The 20,170-nt window shown below is 40.0% G+C and overlaps 1 protein-coding gene across 4 annotated transcripts in view; it reads left to right on the forward strand.

Moving 5' to 3' along the window:
- Positions 1-20,170, forward strand: part of cdk5rap2 (CDK5 regulatory subunit associated protein 2) — a 62,663-nt gene that overhangs the window by 1,459 nt on the left and 41,034 nt on the right. For all 4 annotated transcript variants that reach the window (XM_061932064.1, XM_061932067.1, XM_061932065.1 and 1 more), the window contains exons 2-4: positions 8,669-8,724; positions 10,506-10,567; positions 11,366-11,476. In XM_061932064.1, the coding sequence (XP_061788048.1) occupies positions 8,669-8,724; positions 10,506-10,567; positions 11,366-11,476 (229 nt within the window). The remainder of the gene's footprint in view (positions 1-8,668; positions 8,725-10,505; positions 10,568-11,365; positions 11,477-20,170) is intronic.

Consider the following 20,170-nt stretch of genomic DNA (forward strand, 5'->3'; position numbering starts at 1 on the left):
CTTCTTCACCACAACGGATCGATACAGCGTCCGCATTACTGAAGACGCCGCACCGATCCGCCTGTCGATCTCACCATCCACTCTTCCCTCACTCGTGAACAAGACTCCGATCTCAAATACAATTTAAATAAAAATTGAATGCCTCTTTTCTATTTGCAGCCTTTGAGGTAAATATCAACATTAACTTTTTCCACAGGCTAATACATTTGAAAATAAAATAATGAATAAACCAACCATTCTGGACTTTAAACTGCTCAGTTTGCAACACACTGATCTAATCTGATGTGCCCAAGCCAGATACCTGGCATCTTTTCTTGGATGCTCGTTCATTAATGTCAGGGCTCAGGCTTTGAGCTGAGGCAACCTTCATTATCAAACGAAGGTGTTCATCAGTCATTATATCTCGTATTCCACAGTCTTGGGGGCGTGCCTTACAAGTACCGTATTTTCCGCACTATAAGGCGCACCGGATTATTAGCCGCACCTTCAATGAATGGCATATTTCAAAACTTTGTCCACCTATAAGCCGCCCCGGACTATAAGCCGCGCCTACGCTGCGCTGAAGGGAATGTCAAAAAAACAGTCAGATAGGTCAGTCAAACTTTAATAATATATTAAAAACCAGCGTTCTAACAACTCTGTCCCAAAATGTACGCAAATGTGCAATCACAAACATAGTAAAATTCAAAATAGTGCAGAGCAATAGCAACATAATGTTGCTCGAACGTTAATGTCACAACACACAAAATAAACATAGCGCTCACCTTCTGAAGTTATTCTTCATTCGTAAATCCTTCGAATTCTTCGTCTTCGGTGTCCGAATTGAAAAGTTGGGCAAATGTGGGATCCAAAATGGCCGGTTCCGTCTCGTCGAAGTCATCGGAGTCAGTGTCACTGTTCAGCAGTTCTGTGAATCCTGCCTTCCGGAAAGCTCGGACCACAGTTGTGACCGAAATATCTGCCCAGGCATTTACGATCCACTGGCAAATGTTGGCGTATGTCGTCCGGCGCTGTCTGCCTGTCTTAGTGAAGGTGTGTTCGCCTTCGGTCATCCATTGTTCCCACGCCGTTCGCAGTCGTGATTTGAATGCCCTGTTGACACCAATATCCAGCGGTTGGAGTTCTTTGGTTAATCCACCCGGAATGACGGCGAGTGTTGTATTTGTGTGCTTCACTTGTTTTTTGACACCATCTGTGATGTGGGCGCGCATAGAGTCGTATATCAACATGGACGGAGCTGTGTGAAAAAAGCCACCCGGCCTCTTCGCGTAAACTTCCCTTAACCACTCGCTCATCTTTTCTTCATCCATCCATCCCTTCGAGTTAGCTTTTATGATGACGCCGGCTGGAAAGGTCTCTTTTGGCAAGGTCTTCCTTTTGAATATCACCATGGGTGGAAGTTTCAGGCCATTAGCATGGCAAGCTAGAACCACAGTGAAGGACGACTTCTCATTCCCTGTGGTGCGAATATTCACCGTACGTGCTCCCGTTGTATCCACAGTATCCACAGTGCGGTTCACAGGAATATCAGTTGCTGTGAAATAGTAATCCGTGTGCGGATGGAGAGATTGCGTCTTTTCATGAACCGGATCCTTGTCGCTTAGTAGGAGCCATTTTGTGGTCTTTACAGATGTAAACAGGAAATGAAACGTACGGTAATATCCGCGCCCTTTTTCTTCTTCTACGCGGGCGGGTGGTTGCTTACAGTAGAAGACGAAGCGCTTCCTGTTCTATGGGGGCGGGTGCTTACCTTGGCGGTTGCTTGCGTAGAAGAAGAAGCGCTTCCTGTTCTACCGGGAAAAAAGATGGCGGCTGTTTACCGTAGTTACGAGACCGAAACTTTATGAAAATGAATCTTAATATTAATCCATATATAAAGCGCACCGGGTTAAAAGCCGCACTGTCAGCTTTTGAGTAAATTTGTGGTTTTTAGGTGCGGCTAATGGTGCGGAAAATACGGTACTGCTTTTAACGTCCTCTACGAGCTGTCGTCACGTCCCTTTTTCATCCCTTCTAACAACGTGCCGGCCCAGTCACAAGATATGAGCCGCTTCTGAACGCACACGTACGCGAATGCAACGCATACTTGATCAACAGCGATGCAGTTTACACTGAGGGTGGCCGCATAAGCAACTTTAACATTGTTAGAAATATACGCCACACTGAATCCACACCAAACAAGAATGACAAACACATTTCGGGAGAACATCCGCACCGTAACACAACATAAACACAACAGAACAAATACCCAGAACCCTTTGCAGCACTAACTCTTCCGGGACACTACAATATACACCCCCCCCCCCCCCCCCCCCAGCTACCACCAACTCCCCCCCACACACCTTGTAGCGTCCTGGAAGAGTTAGTGCTGCAAAGGGTTCTGAGTATTTGTTCTGTATCGCTGAAGATCAAGTATGCGTTGCATTCATTTGTGTGTGCGTGTCAAAAGCTGCACATATTCTATGACTGTGACAGCACTCGGGGACGTGACGATTTTTGGGAGGGGCACTGAAAATTGGGAGTCTCCCGTGAGGGTTGGCAAGTATGAGAATTAGCGGTGAATGCGGTGTACCGCGGCACCGCCGCTGTATATAATCGGCGGGCCAGCTCTAGTGTTAATTTGATATCGCCTCAAGGGCCAAGTGAAATTACACGGCGGGCCAAATTTGGCCCGCGGGCCAGAGTTTGACACCCATGTCGTAGACGTAGTGCAAGCATCCTCCCTGCAATGTCTTGTAATAATGAGTAGGTGTGTGTACGAGAAGACGACATGATCCAGGTGGCCAGCATGGCACAGTAATCCAAGATGTGAGCTGATCTGAGCGGTGTGAATTACCTGCCTGATTCAAGTTCAACAGATATTTCATATATTTTAAAGAGAAAGGGGAGTTCACTCTGGTGCCTTTGAAAATTGTTGGATGGGCTACCACAGTTGCTTCCAAATAACTAGGCTCTTGTGTTGTGTCGATTGGTGTGAATATGCAACACTGCCAAGTGGATGTTGTTGCACATCTTGATGCTTTGTGTGTTTTTGTGCCTCTTATGTGGTGAAAGACTTCCGCTTCAATTGACAGGAAGCAGCAACTCTGCATGTGATGCAATGATTGACATGTTTTTTATTGGGTCTTGTTGTTTTAAAATGTTGGAATTGATTCAATTATTAAGTCAAAGAACTGTGATTATTAAATTATTGTGTGTTATTAAAATGCTTTTTTCTGCGTAGTAGGGGAGAAGTTTGTTTTTTTATGTGGCACTATTTCCTCTAATAGTGGCTTCCTCTCTAATACACGCTGTTTGTTTAAGTTTATTCCAAACATGTCTACATATTCTAAATATTTTAATTTCTCCTAACAGCATGTTCGAAAAGGAGTAGGAAGAATCTAAGCTTGATCAATTCTACCCTTCTTCACATTCCTGAGGGAACTCCCCTGAAGAAATTAATAAAGTTCTATCTATCTATCTATCTATCTATCTATCTATCTATCTATCTATCTATCATATCAATCACCAACACATATGTTCACATCCTGTTTTGTAGCATTTTGTAGCACAATTTAAGTACATCAATTAATTGTGAATACAACAGTTATCTTGAATGGATAGTGCAGTCAGTTATGAGTCAATTAATGAGTTTAATATGTAATGTACAGTAAAATTCAATATGTACTTTGTAAACACTTTTGGCTTTAACAGCCTCTTAAAGTGGATCATATTAGTACTTTGTTTGACTTCTTTGCTTAAATCATGCCATAATTTAATCCCACATACTAATATGCTAAAGGTCTTAAGTAGAGGTGTCCGATAACATCGGACTGTCGATAGTAGAGGTCGATAAATGCTTTAAAATGTAATATCGGAAATAATCGGTATCAGTTTCAAAATTATCGGTATCGGTTTCAAAAAGTAAAATTTATGACTTTTTAGAACGCCGCTGTGTACACGGACGTAGGGAGAAGTACAGAGCGCCAATAAACCTTAAAGGCACTGCCTTTGCGTGTCGGCCCAGTCACATGATATCTACGGCTTTTCACACACACAAGTGAATGCAAAGCATACTTAGTCAATAGCCATACAGGTCACACTGAGGGTGGCCGTATAAAGAACTTTAACACTGTTACAAATATGCGCCACACTGTGAACCCACACCAAACAAGAATGACAAACACATTTCGGGAGAACATCCGCACCGTAACACAACATAAACACAACAGAACAAATACCCAGAACCCCTTGCAGCACTAACTCTTCCGGGGCGCTACAATATACACCCCCCTCCGCTACCACCTACCCCCCCCGCCCACCTCAACCTCCTCATACTCTCTCAGGGAGAGCATGTCCCAATTTCCAGGCTGCTGTTTTGAGGCATGTTAAAAAAAATATGGCACTTTGTGACTTCAATAATAAATATGGCAGTGCCATGTTGGCATTTTTTTCCATAACTTGAGTTGATTTATTTTGGAAAACCTTGTTACATGGTTTAATGCATCCAGCGGGGCATCACAACAAAATTAGGCATAATAATGTGTTAATTCCACGACTGTATATATCGGTATCGGTTGACGTGAGCACATCACCCCTATTTTAGCGTCCCTTCACTGGCTCCCTGTGCGTTACCGAATACATTTTAAACTCCTTTTATTTGTTTTTAAATGTCTAAACAACCTCGCGCCAACCTATCTCTCCGACCTCCTTCAGCCTTACTGCCCCACCCGATCCTTAAGATCAGCCGATCAGCTGCTGTTGACGGTCCCTGACACAAGGCTGAAGCTTAGAGGTGACAGAGCTTTCGCCGTTGCTGCTCCCAAGCTCTGGAACGACCTACCCCTGAGTGTTAGACAAGCCTCCTCTCTTCCTGTTTTTAAATCTCTCTTAAAAACATACTTTTATTCCATGGCTTTTAACACTGAGTGATATCCATCCTGCAATGGCGCCCCATAATACACCTGCTGTGATCCTGTTTTTATGTTTTTATGTTTTTATTAATTCTATTTTAATTATTATTATTTTTTTTTTATCGTGTTCTGTTTGTGTTGTGTTGTGTTTGCTCGGTACTCGTTTTATCTTTTAACCTGTTCATTGTACAGCACTTTGGCTACCCCTGTGGTAAATTTTAAATGTGCTCTATAAATAAAGTTGATTTGATTTGATTTGATTTGATATTGGAATCGGTAATTAAGAGTTGGACAATATCGGAATATCGGATATCGGCAAAAAAGCCATTATCGGACATCTCTCGTCTTAAGTGTTGCATGTGCATACAAATGTCTTAGATTACATTTTTCTTTTAAGGTTATTTTTCTCCTCTTTTATTGAGAATAATTGCTGTACATTTTGGGGTAGCAGGTTAGTTTGTGACCCAATAACTGTGACCCAATTCATGGCTACATTTCACTTGAATTGAAAAAAAAATGCTAGTAGTATCACTAGTAGTGTTGTCCCGATACCCAAAATGTAATACTAACCGTCGATTAGTATTACCGTATTACATTAAAATGATCTAAAAATCGTGATTGATAACCACAATTTGATAAAATAATAGACCGACTAACGTTAGCTTGCTAGCTAGCTGGCTTAAATGCTAACATGAAAACGAGACATTCATGTCTTTCTCCATTAAGAACTGTCATACTCCAATCTAAACTTGACATTGCTGTCTCAACAACTAAGTTACAGCATTACTTTGAACATAAAGAATTTGCTGTCTTAGCACAAAGTGATCGATCTATACCCGACAGTGTCGAGTTAAAACAGACGGAGATGTCTTCAACAGGAGGCGAACTCGTATAAATCGGAAAGTGAAGCAAATTGATCAGCCAGTTTGCATTTGTTAAAAAAAACATTCTAAAACTTTTACAAATTAATATGTAAGAAGATATATTTATTTAAACAAATCATATGGTTTTAATGAAGTAGAATACTATTTAATGTTTCCTCTGCCAAGAAAGTATATTGTGTGTCTATATTTTAGTTATTTAAAATAAAAAACTTGGTTAAAAGATTTTAGTGTGTACTTTTTGAGCACATTCAAGAATTCCGCGGTAATAATGATAACCGTGATCATTTTGGTAACAATAACCGTGACATATGAATATTATTTCTATCACCCTAATAAATGTTTGTTCTGTAATTATTACACAAAGCTGTTTGATTGTAGTATGCATCCTAGTTTTAGTTTTGATTACCAAATTTGGAGCTTATTGAATTGCCTTCTAAAATAGCAAATTTTAACCATGTCTATGACAAATATGGCAAATTAGCATCAAGCTAGCATATTTTGAAAAGTGGAGTCTTACTGTACGTTCAAGTGTTTTCTATCAAACATAGTTGCTTTGTTGGCATGGAAAATTGCAACATTACCTAGAGTAGGGCACGGCGTTATGGCCGAAAACTGTTTCGGTCAATATCGATAATTATTTATATTTTTTATTAACTATCACAAATAAGGATCAGGAGAAAATATTTGTTTTTAATTTCAACTGTACCCTTCCTCTGATTATCATCCCTTTAACTACAAAGGCCGAACGGAAAGAAAATGTCAACACAACTAGAGGTGGGTGAAATAATCGAATATAGTTGCATCGCAATTTGGACATGGGCGATTGTAAAATCGACTAGTAAACATCAATAATCGATTTTTTATGTATTGTAAACAAAGTAATGCAGACAGTTCTAGAATTTGGCTGACTGCAGCGAGCTACCTCACTGAGAGATCCGACCAGCTCCTTTATTTTAGGCCACTTATGTTCCAGTTTTGCACACATTAAATTAATTTATTAAATGTAAGGGTAATTAATCCAACTGTTTCTTATTACAAATGCACAATTGATGAATGTTTATTTATTATATGTGGGCTTTGTACCGAGGATGTCGTTGTGGCTTGTGCAGCCCTTTGAGACACTTGTGATTTAGGGCTATATAAATAAAGATTGATTGATTGATTGATATTTAGTGAAAGGAAAATAAATGTAAAACTACATCAACATTCATCAATTAAAGATTAATCAATAATCGATTTTTCATCGAAATTTAGCTTGTGAATCGAAATCAAATCGTGAAGTGCCAAAAGATTCCCACTTCTTAATACAACCATGGAAAACACTCAAACTATCGTTGTAAACAAAATTGTAAGATCACAAACACTTAACAATAACCTCTTAAAATGAAGGTGCAAAAATATCAAATCTGTAAGATGCTTAATAAAGTGTAACAAAATAGTGCAAAATGTGAAAGTGTAAACAGAGAAACCTGTGAAGAACTATTTTCTGTAGGTTTAGTGCCAGGAAGCTACACCTCTGCCTTAAGGGGTGAGCGCGGCTAAGGTGGTGTGGGGACGAGCGCCTTGCATATTTACAGACCACACTGGTCTGACTACAATCCGATTGAAAACATTTTTAAAAATTGCCACACCGTCGAAGTGACTTTTTCTGTTTTATCCACAATTTCTTTGCTCTCTGCAGCACTAATTTTTAGTTTCTCTTCTCACTCCATGCAAAGAATCAACCGCAGGACAACAAGATGGCGCAACCAAACTTGATAGTTGATACGGTTACCTGATTGACTTAGCGTGTCACTCCCACTGATCAGTGATCCCTTCCTGCGTTGCTCAGATCCCCGAGTGCGAGTGCCTTTCGTCATGCAACCAACCTTGGTTCACAACTTTCAGTTTTTCCGACGAAGAAAAAAACAATTTGAATGTTTTATCAGACAGATTTTTAATTGATATCATGAGGGTGTTTATCGCTTTTTATCGCAATTTGACTGAGTCTGCTCTGAGAGCCGGCCGAGTCTGCAACCAAGCAAAAAAGGGATTAAAATATGGCACCTTTTTGATTTTTCGTAAATCGGTAGTACCAGTTGGTGCCTATAAAAGTACCAAATTTGGTACTCATCCCTTGTCACACTCGATGTTGCACACTACCTGCAGAGTAGACAAGCTGGTGTTTCTTGCAAAATTTGGAGAGGAAGTGTCCACTCTATGAGGAAATAATAACTATTTGTCCAAGCCGTGGCACATTTGTGGTTGTGGCATGTGTTGGAGATAGTTATCTTATTATTAGACAAAGAGGTCAAGGGTCAGTTTGAAACCAAATAGTTTTTACTGACCATTTCAGTCAGGAAAAAGCAAACTGTATTTCTCCATGCAAGTACTTTCCAGTGGAACAAGGAGCTATTACGTAATAATATCCATGATGTGCTGTCGTGGTTGGTCAGATGTGTAATGTTGATGTTTGGCACGTTGTGTTGTGATTGGCTGCGGGGTGTCACCATCATCTCATCACAGTCCTCTATTTGTCCTCTAACAAAACTATGCCCTCCCTTCACCCACCAATCCACTGCTTTCTATAACTTGAGAGCCAGGCTGCCACTGGCACATGGTGCATTTATCACACACGCGCGCACACACACACACACACACACACACTCACACACTGCATTTACAATGTGAATGTAAATGTAAATGACTCTGAGAGTCATTCTGGATCTATTTGTGGAGTGTCCGTAGGGCTCAGTGGAAGCCACCCAGTGTGAGTAATGCACAAACAGGACTGTGTTGTGATTTCCGAAGAAATGTCAGCGTGTATATATGTGAGCTGTGATAAGCAGAAAGTGATGGATGACCTTGCCTTCCTGTGTGAATGATTCATTTCTAAATATGATTTCTCCTCAGCTGCGCTCTGCCAGACTCCATGAATGCTGGGGTATATTCCACTGACAACATGACAGGTACAACAGACCTTTTTTTTTTTTTTTAAATGTCCTCTCTCCATGTTTGTTTGCATTGTCTTTCCCTCGTGGGTTAATTAATGCTGTGTTCATCCGTTGCTGCCACCGCCAACACTCTCTGAACCTGAGCAGAGACATCCGCCATAAGAGTCTCATTAGCTAATCCCACTGCTAATTCTCATGTCTCGTGTGACAAGCTACACACACGCACACGTTTATGTAGAGAAGCTCATTTCTACCATGCATTCACAATGTCACCAACATGTTTCACAAAACTTCAAGCACATTTAAAGGGGAACATTATCACCAGACCTATGTAAGCGTCCATATATACCTTGATGTTGCAGGAAAAAGGCCATATTTTTTTAACCGATTTCCGAACTCTAAATGGGTGAATTTTGGCGAATTAAACGCCTTTCTAACATTCGCTCTCGGAGCGATGACGTCACAACGTGACGTCACATCGGGAAGCAATCCGCCATTTTCTCAAACACAGAGTCAAATCAGCTCTGTTATTTTCCGTTTTTTCGACTGTTTTCCGTACCTTGGAGACATCATGCCTCGTCGGTGTGTTGTTGGAGGGTGTAACAACACGAACAGGGACGGATTCAAGTTGCACCAGTGGCCCAAAGATGCGAAAATGGCAAGAAATTGGACGTTTGTTCCGCATACTTTACCGACGAAAGCTATGCTACGACAGAGATGGCAAGAATGTGTGGATATCCTGCGACACTCAAAGCAGATGCATTTCCAACGATAAAGTCAAAGAAATCTGCCGCCAGACCCCCATTGAATCTGCCGGAGTGTATGAGCAATTCAGGGACAAAGGACCTCGGTAGCACGGCAAGCAATGGCGGCAGTTTGTTCCCGCAGACGAGCGAGCTAAACCCCCTGGATGTCTTGGCTCACACCGTCCCTTATGCCACCGAAGATGATCAAGAGAAGAATATCGACCCTAGCTTCCCTGGCCTGCTGACATCAACTCCAAAACTGGATAGATCAGCTTTCAGGAAAAGAGAGCGGATGAGGGTATGTCTACAGAATATATTAATTGATGAAAATTGGGCTGTCTGCACTCTCAAAGTGCATGTTGTTGCCAAATGTATTTCATATGCTGTAAACCTACCGGTAGTTCATAGTTGTTAGTTTCCTTTAATGCCAAACAAACACATACCAATCGTTGGTTAGAAGGCGATCGCCAAAATCGTCTTCTCTTTCTCCCGTGTCGCTGGCTGTCGTGTCGTTTTCGTCGTTTTCGCTTGCATACGGTTCAAACCGATATGGCTCAATAGCTTCAGTTTCTTCTTCAATTTCGTTTTCGCTACCTGCCTCCACACTACAACCATCCGTTTCAATACATGCGTAATCTGTTGAATCGCTTAAGCCGCTGAAATCCGAGTCTGAATCCGAGCTAATGTCGCTATAGCTTGCTGTTCTATGCGCCATGTTTGTTTGTGTTGACATCACTGTGTGACGTCACAGGAAAATGGACGGCTGGTTAAAATCAGGCACTTTGAAGCTTTTTTTAGTGATATTGCGTGATGGGTAACATTTTTAAAAAAACTTCGAAAAATAAAATAAGCCACTGGGAACTGATTTTTAATGGTTTTAACCCTTCTAAAATTGTGATAATGTTCCCCTTTAAGCAATCATCATGCACAACGCTCGCTGGGATTGTTTTGGTCTTTAGCTAAAACTCATTGTGTAATTGTCAGTCTCATGCAAAATAACTCTCTAGAAATGATAACTCATAGGAATAATGCTTGTTTATTGCCTGACAGCGCCATCTATTCCTGGCCAGATGTCCCCCACCAAAGCTCTCGCCATGAAGGACTACGAAAACGTGAGTGGTTTGTTTCCCTTATGTTCAATGCATTGTGGTTTTCGTTTATTAAGGGGACATTTGAAGATGATCAAAGGAGTGTGTTTGAATCAGACTCAGGCGAGCTGAATGTTATATTTCGGGGCGGCATGGCGTAGTGTGTAGAGCAACCATGCCAGAAACCTGAGGGTTGCAGGTTCGCTCCCCGCCTCTTACCATCCAAAAATCGCTGCCGTTGTGTCCTTGGGCGGGACACTTCACCCTTTGCCCCCGGTGCCACTCACGCCGGTGAATTGAATGATGAATGATAGGTGGTGGTCGGAGGGGCCGTTGGCGCAAATTGCAGCCACGCTTCCGTCAGTCTACCCCAGGGCAGCTGTGGCTATGAAAGTAGCTTACCACCACCAGGTGTGAATGATTGATGGGTTCTACATGTAAAGCGACTTTGGGTACTTAGAAAAGCGCTATATAAATCCCAGTTATTATATTTCAGCATTTGACTGGAATGCATCCTCAGACATTTTGGCCTTTGCTGCCTAATTAGAGCATTGCACAGGGTCCTGGCTGCATCCCCCATCCCCCGTTTCCAGATGTATGCCGTTCGGAGCCCCGAGCACAATGATGCACAGTCTGCCTCGCACACATGCAAGCATGAAGGCCCTCATTCATTTTAACAATAACACACACACAGTTGTTGTTTTTTAACTCATGTGATTCAATGCTTTGTTTTCATTGCCCTGGCTGTACGAATCGACCTTAACTGGGCAATTTGATTATCTTATGATAACGTGTCCTTTGTTTTGTCGTCTTGGTCTCCAGCAAATCGCAGCACTGAAGAAGGAGAACTTCAACCTGAAGCTGCGCATTTACTTCATGGAGGAGCGCATGCAGCAGAAATGCGACGACTCCACAGAGGACATATTTAAAACGGTGTTGTATTATTACTAAAAACTGCAACATGTCAGTTAGTCATAAAGAAAGTAAAAATTAGGGTTGTGCCATACGGACGATATTAGAGCTGCAACTAGCGACTATTTTGATAGTCGACTAGTCATCAATTATCTTAATGATTAGTCAACTAATCTGATTATGAAGCATACACCTATACAGTGGCTCTAATTTAGCCATCTGCTTTTAAACACAACAAAGATGACTATCCATCCATCCATTTTCTACCGCTTGTCCCTTTTGGGGTCGCGGGGGGTGCTGGAGCCTATCTCAGCTGCATTCGGGCGGAAGGCGGGGTACACCCTGGACAAGTCGCCACCTCATCGCAGGGCCAACACCGATAGACAGACAACATTCACACTCACATTCACACACCAGGGCCAATTTAGTGTTGCCAATCAACCTATCCCCAGGTGCATGAGTAATTCATTCAAAAATATTTATTTATACTGCAACTACGCTGCTCAATAGGCTGTTACAAAAAACTAAATGACTATTACACTTAGAGATGGGTACCGAATTTGGTACTTTTGTAGGCATCAACCGAATACTGTCGGTACGATCGGGTATCAATTTATGTAGCATTGTTGCATGGGACATCACGTTTGGTTTCAGACTCATCACGTCCAGTCGCAAACTAAACACCGGCTTACATCAATAATCACTCAAGCAGCACTCAGAGCGGACTCAGCCAAACTCCCTCTAAGTAATTTTGTGGCTTCACTCTTTTGAAATGCATATTTACATTGGATTTGCCATAGACAACCTACTATTAGCATTAGTGATTTTATATGGAGATTTCAACACCTCCATGTTAAGGAGGTGTTGAAAACTAAAATTATTGTTACAATCAAAGAACTGTTGTGTAACAAGCACAATGCAGTATAAACACTTTGTAGGTTGCAACATAACATATTCAACTACTTGGGAAAAGCTACTTTCTAAGACAACATACCATAAAATAACCTATAAATTATTGGCATCTATTGTCTTGGAAGTGCAATTGCATTCCAAATGAGACTCAAATGTAGTAAGTTCTTAACTTATGAAAAAAGTACTTGAATTGATTTAGAAATGGTTTAACTGGCATACCTTGGGTAAAATGACAGTTAAATCTATTTTTCACACAACTTCGTCTTGCATTTGTCAGCTAATTTGCAACGCAGCAAGCCAACTATTTTACCGAGTTTAGATCATATCCTCAAGATATCATGCCTTCGCTATAAATGTACTGCCATAAAAAAACAAGGTTTACTTTGCAAAATGAGCAATGTATTAATGTCTTCAGAAAGATTAGGGTGAAATGTTCCCATACTTTACATGTTTTCACTTGCAATGTTTTTGCCAGTGGCCGCGCTGAATCGCTTCTGCCCGAAAAAAGTGATGACGTCACAGACGTTTCCATATTTGTCGACAAATATTTGCACCCGTAGAGCCCTATTCAGTGGCCTAGTGGTTAGAGTGTCCGTCCTGAGATCGGTAGGTTGGGAGTTCAAATCCCGGCCGAGTCATACCAAAGACTATAAAAATGGGACCCATTACCTCCCTGCTTGGCACTCAGCATCAAGGGTTGGAATTGGGGGTTAAATCACCAAAATGATTCCCGGGCGCAGCCACCGCTGCTGCCCACTGCTCCCCTCACCTCCCAGGGGGTGATCAAGGGTGATGGGTCAAATGCAGAGAATAATCTCGCCACACCTAGTGTGTGTGTGACAATCATTGGTACTTTAACTTTAACTTTACATACAAAATAAGTGACATGAATTTGGCCGACGATAGTTTTCAATACAATCCTTATATCGTGATAATGCATGTTGATGACACATTCTAGCTGTGGCCCGCAAATTTGACAGCAACAAGCCACTTCAGTCAGTAATCTCTGCTCCCATGGCTGCAAATAAAGTATGTTTCTTACAAGTATTATCATCACTGGAAGACGAGAAATAGCGAAAAATGCTACACTACAACAGTGTTAATTTCGTTGACTCAAAATTTTTGTCGACCTATTTTCCCCTGACTAAAATAGGATGATAACAAATTCCAACAAATGCACGTTGACAAAAACAATGATGAAATTAAAGGAGCCATATGTAGTAATGTGGCCAGAAATGATACTGCAATCACAATCAAAATTCTGTAGTCCCCTCCCACTCTCCATGACTGTGGTTTCCAGATACGCAGCCGAATCCTAATCCAAGAACTTCAAATGGCAATTGACGAGTCCTACGCTGTAGGTTTCTCTTGTTTATGCTTCTTGCAAGATGGTTTGCTAAGTAATTATGCCACATTTAGCCAAATGTATTTGTAAAGTTACGCAGCAATATTTTCGTCGGGAGCCAGGACAGATTGTTGAAATTACCCTGCTAAAATGTCTAGTTTGACCGCATGGACCGCCATCAAAATAATTATATATAATAATATATTATATATCGCATAGGCCGACTTTGATGGCAAGCCAAGGCCAACAGTAAAATTACCGCCACATTTCGTTCAGCATAACTCCATGTTGCATCCAACTTAACGCACTGCATTGTCTTCCATGTACGCACATCACCATCTTTCAGTGCAGAGTGCGATTCTATGAGCCAACCCAAGTTACGCATAAATCACATAGCTTACTACCATGTCAATACACAAAGTAGAAAATCATTACATGTAATGCATTATATTGTGCCAAGCAATTACCACCTCATATGTACCAGATGCACATACAGTACCAGAAACCGCAATTAGCCGTGCTAATGTTGGAACCCATTTCCTCAGTGTATCAGCATATTGAGAAGGAAAAAGGCACTGACCCAACCAATATCCACAAATGTTTTATTTGTCAAAAAGATTACATACCAAATGTCCATTTCCATTTCTTACAAGTAATAAGAAAACGTAAATGCCTGACTTACCTATCAAGGAGGAAATTAGCAAGTTTGGCGTCAGATGAAAAAATCTTCTCCGCCTTCAATCGTCTCCATCTTTCAAAGGCATCCTCGATACCAATCCTCATTTTGTTCCTGGCTTTGTCATGAATACGTTGAGAATCATAACGACGCCTTTTAGAATTACTAAGTTCTGACATGTTTAGTAACTTTACCAGTGGCAGTAGCTAGACGAAGAGGGTGGTGCGTAACTGGCAACTTGGATGTGACACACTCACGTACTTTCTAATTGGTCAAACGGTAGAGGGCGGGGCATCGAAATGAAAACAATAACTATATTTCGGGGCTGTAAATCTAATTTTAAAATGAGCGGCTGAACTGCTGTTACCAGTTATAAAGGTATTCGGAAAAAAACATGATTTATCAATGCTTTTTGACGTGTCAGGGCCATTCAATGATGACTTGACATGCAATTATTACATATGGCACCTTTTAATTGACAGTTTAGTCGAATAAAAACAAGTCGAAACTAATTGACAGAGACAAAATCATATTTAATTTCGTATTTAAGCAGGTGGGACAAGTTAGGAATCTATCCAATCAATCCAATGCAGAGGAGCGGCGGGCTGTATCATGGCGGGTATCCAATCAGAACTACAACTACTAAGACACGGTGTTTGGATTTTTTCACTGGGAAACAAGACTGTATTGCAGGGATGTAACGATAAACGGTATTTATGATGACCGCGACAAAACTCCTGACGGTTAGTATTACCCTTTAGAATTAAAATGATCGAAAAACTGAGGTTGATAACTTCACTTTGATAAACTCACAGACTGAGTGGTGGCTGAAATGCTAACGTAAAAACAAGAGACGTGTCTCTCCCCGTTAAAAAACAACATACTCCAATCTAAACTTCTATAAACACATTACTGTTTGAGAAAGCTATTCAGTTGTGCACATTGAACCTACAAGCTGTGCTCTTTGCAAACGGAATTATGATAATCGCGCCCACTCTCCACCGTTGACTATAAATAGTATAAGTCCTCTATGAAATTATTATAACTTTACCTCTGCATAACATTGGAAGTTTATTAACATTAAAGGAAACAACACACCTGTCTTTCCTCCTCTCCCACCGTGGTTACAGTGAAGCCAAGTGCTGCGTAGGCTTCATCATATTCTGGTACGGCAAAAAAAGCATGTTGCCTGAGGTCACACGAGCCCCCCTGGCATCGCACTGCGCCCCCGCGCCCTACTATTTGAGAAGGACTGCCTCAGAGGAAAAAACATGGCGGTGTTTTATGGTGCGTTCACGTACCGCTGGACACGCACTTTTCATATAAATAAATCGTAAAGTGCTACACTACAAACCAATATTTACAATACAACAACAAAAGTTTAGCTATAAAACAGATAAAACACCAGCGAAACATAAAAACACAATACATGTAAAATGGAGGGTTTTCTAACTGTCTATTTATCTTAGTTATGTTTACAAAACCTTTTGAGTACATTCAACAATACCGCAATATTAATGTTGACCATGATCATATTGGTCACAATAACTGTGATATGAAATTCTCATATTGTTACATCCCGACTGTATTGTTACACACATCATTACACTATGTCTTCTACACCTGGAAGAAAGAGAAGACCTGTGGACGCACTTCACTTTTGCCACGGTAGACATTGTTACACACTGTAAACTCTATGGCTCCATTTTCTCCGGTAAAAATACAACCAACTTGAAGCGCAATTTGCAGGCTAATAATCAGGACATCTACGCAACAGTAAGTTGGCCGAAGCTAAATGAGTCATACTGTACTGATTTACTGTTACTATTAGGACTGTAGAGCAGGAACAAGACCGCTTACTCAACCACTACTTTTGTTGTACACTGTGTGTGTGTGTGTGTGTGTGTGTGTGTGTGTGTGTGTGTGTGTGTGTGTGTGTGTGTGTGTGTGTGTGTGTGTGTGTGTGTGTGTGTGTGTGTGTGTGTGTGCATATCTATGTATGTGTATATATATGTATGTGTGTATGTATATATATATATATATATATATATACCGTATTTTCCGCACCATAAGGCGCCCTGGGTTAAAAGCCGCGCCTTCAATGAACGGCATATTTCAAAACTTTGTCCACCAATAAGCCGCCCCGTGTTGTAAGCCGCATCTAACTGCGCTAAAGGAATGTCAAAAAAACAGTCAGATAGGTCAGTCAAACTTTAATAATATATTAAAAACCAGCGTTCTAACAACTCTGTTCACTCCCAAAATGTACGCAAATGTGCAATCACAAACATACGTATATCAACATGGACAGAGCTGCGTGAAAAAAGCCACCCGGCCTCTTCGCGTAAACTTAAACTTACCTTAACCACTCGCTCATCTTTTCTTCATCCATCCCTTCGAGTTAGCTTTTATGATGACGCCGGCTGGAAAGGTCTCTTTTGGCAAGGTCTTCCTTTTGAATATCACCATGGGTGGAAGTTAGCATGGCAAGCTAGAACCACAGTGAAGGATGACTTCTCATTCCCTGTGGTGCGAATATTCACCGTACGTGCTCCCGTTCCACAGTGCGGTTCACAGGAATATCAGTTGCTGTGAAATACGGTAGTAATCCGTGTGCGGATGGAGAGATTGCGTCTTTTCATGAACCGGATCCTTGTCGCTTAGTAGGAGCCATTTTGTGGTCTTTACAGATGTAAACAGGAAATGAAACGTACGGTGATATCCGCACGTTTTTTCTTCTTCTTCCGGGGGCGGGTGGTTGCTTACAGTAGAAGAAGAAGCGCTTCCTGTTCTATGGGGGCGGGTGCTTACCTTGGCGGTTGCTTGCGTAGAAGAAGAAGCGCTTCCTGTTCTACCGGGAAAAAAGATGGCGGCTGTTTACCTAAGTTGCGAGATCGAAACTTTATGAAAATGAATCTTAATATTAATCCATATATAAAGCGCACCGGGTTAAAAGCCGCACTGTCAGCTGTTGAGTAAATTTGTGGTTTTTAGGTGCGGCTAATGGTGCGGAAAATACGGTGTATATATATATATATATTATACACACATCCTAGATTTATAAGACTAGTCTATGTTTAGACGGGACAGTGGCCAAGACGCCAATTGTACACACTCACTGTAGTTATACAAAATAGAGTAAAACTGTTTTTTTCATATTACCATTTTAGTCATATAATATTCAACTTTTGAAAACAATGCTTAATTTCAGCTAAAATAATAACACATTAACGTAGTGTAAAATGTACTTATTAAGATATTCATGGTCTTGTTGTGAATTTAGTTTTTGAGATTTCTGCAATAACCCTAATAAAAGTGGTTTCAAGACTTCACTTTTGCCACGGTAGACATTGTTACACACTGTAAACTCTATGGCTCCATTTTCTCCGGTAAAAATACAACCAACTTGAAGCGCAATTTGCAGGCTAATAATCAGGACATCTACGCAACAGTAAGTTGGCCGAAGCTAAATGAGTCATACTGTACTGATTTACTGTTACTATTAGGACTGTAGAGCAGGAACAAGACCGCTTACTCAACCACTACTTTTGTTGTACACTGTGTGTGTGTGTGTGTGTGTGTGTGTGTGTGTGTGTGTGTGTGTGTGTGTGTGTGTGTGTGTGTGTGTGTGTGTGTGTGTGTGCATATCTATGTATGTGTGTATATATGTATGTGTGTATGTATATATATATATATATATATATATATATATATATATATATATATATATATATATATATATATATATATATATTATACACACATCCTAGATTTATAAGACTAGTCTATGTTTAGACGGGACAGTGGCCAAGACGCCAATTGTACACACTCACTGTAGTTATACAAAATAGAGTAAAACTGTTTTTTTCATATTACCATTTTAGTCATATAATATTCAACTTTTGAAAACAATGCTTAATTTCAGCTAAAATAATAACACATTAACGTAGTGTAAAATGTACTTATTAAGATATTCATGGTCTTGTTGTGAATTTAGTTTTTGAGATTTCTGCAATAACCCTAATAAAAGTGGTTTCAAGACCTCTTCAGAGATGCGTTATCCGTAATATTGTATATTTTATTTGACAAAATTTACTGTAATTTTTGTCGACTAAAATGTTGAGGAATTTAGTTGAGTACAACTAAATCATTTAGATGAGTAAAATATGACTAAAACCAAAATACATTTTTATCAAAAGACTATTTTTTTGGTAATTTTTTGTTGTTAACAAACTCGGGAAATAAGTCCCTGAACACAAGAGGACTTAAAAGAAGAAAAACCTAAAATATTTAAATCAGAGCCAGTAGTTAGAAATAAATAAAATATATTAAATTTATGTTTTTTATACTTGTGATCAAAATGTAAATATTCAATGATATTGTACATTTTGTATTGTAGTATAAAGTTTTGAAACAAAAATAAAGGGATTATTGCATTTTAACAGAAGTTAATAAAATTGTGTTACAACACAAAGTAACCACATAACAGTAAATTAGCCAGTAAATAAATAATAGTTTGGACAAAATAATACAACTGGAAATTATGCAATATGTTATAGCATACGTCAGCAGCCAAATTAGGAGCCTTTGTAGCCCTTTTGAAATGGTTCTATTTGTAATTTATTTTAGGGCTTCAATAAATTTGATTAGAAAAAAGCTTCAATTTGTATTTTGTTGCTTAGATCAGTGGTCCCCAACCACCGGGCCGTGGCCCGGTACCGGTCCGTGGATCAATTGGTACCGGGCCGCACAAGAAAAAAAACAACAACAAAAAAATATAATTTTATTTATTTATTTTTTATCAAATCAACATAAAAAACACAAGATACACTTACAATTAGTGCACCAACCCAAAAAACCTCCCTTCCCCATTTACACTCATTCACACTCATTCGCACAAAAGGGTTGTTTCTTTCTGTTATTAATATTTCTGTTTTCTACATTATATATCGATATAGATCAATACAATCTGCAGGGATACAGTCCCAAAAAAAACAACTACCGGTACTTGAGTAAAATACGCTGACATTGTATTGCTCCAGCGCACACAAGAGCAGTGCACCTATTGGTGAGTTACCTTGCGCTGCCGGTGATGTGGCCGGTGCACGTGGGAAGGGGGGCGGGACTAAACGACAAAGTGGAAAAGCAACAAAGAGCTAAGAGGAATTGAGAGCGGGTTTGCCGCCATTTAAAAGTGTAAAAGGCAAACATTGTGGTGTCAAACAGATCTGGCATTTCAAAATAGTACTACATTGATGATGTAACATTACCAGAAATCATCATGCATATTTAAGAGCATCAAACAAGCAGAAACAAGGTAAAAGTCTATTTTGGCAGCTAACGCCATCTTATATGTTTGACTTGCATAACAAAATTTGTATTCAAACACGTGAGGGCATGTTTGAATGTTAATGTTAATCAAAAATCAAACACCACTCTTCCAATAATACTTTTTCAAATGTGTATATGTTAAATTGTTGAATACATTGTCACTAAATATGTCATGCTTTATAATTGTTTTGTCTAATTTGGTTCTATTTTTATTATCTATTACCTGGTTCACGAATGCAGTTGAGATAGGCTCCAGCAACCCCGAAAGGGACTAGCGGTAGAAAATGGATGGATCCAGCTACATATTTAAAAAAAAAAAATGTATGTAAGTTATATATAGTAATTAAAAAGTGCAATTTCCAATATTATGTGCATTTACTCTATAAGAAGAAAGAAGAAAGGTCATTAGAAAATGTATTTCAACTATTTTACTTAAAAGTCACTTTGAGGC

The sequence above is a fragment of the Nerophis lumbriciformis genome, linkage group LG39, assembly GCF_033978685.3.
Source record: "Nerophis lumbriciformis linkage group LG39, RoL_Nlum_v2.1, whole genome shotgun sequence".
Classification (NCBI taxonomy): Eukaryota; Metazoa; Chordata; class Actinopteri; order Syngnathiformes; family Syngnathidae; genus Nerophis; species Nerophis lumbriciformis.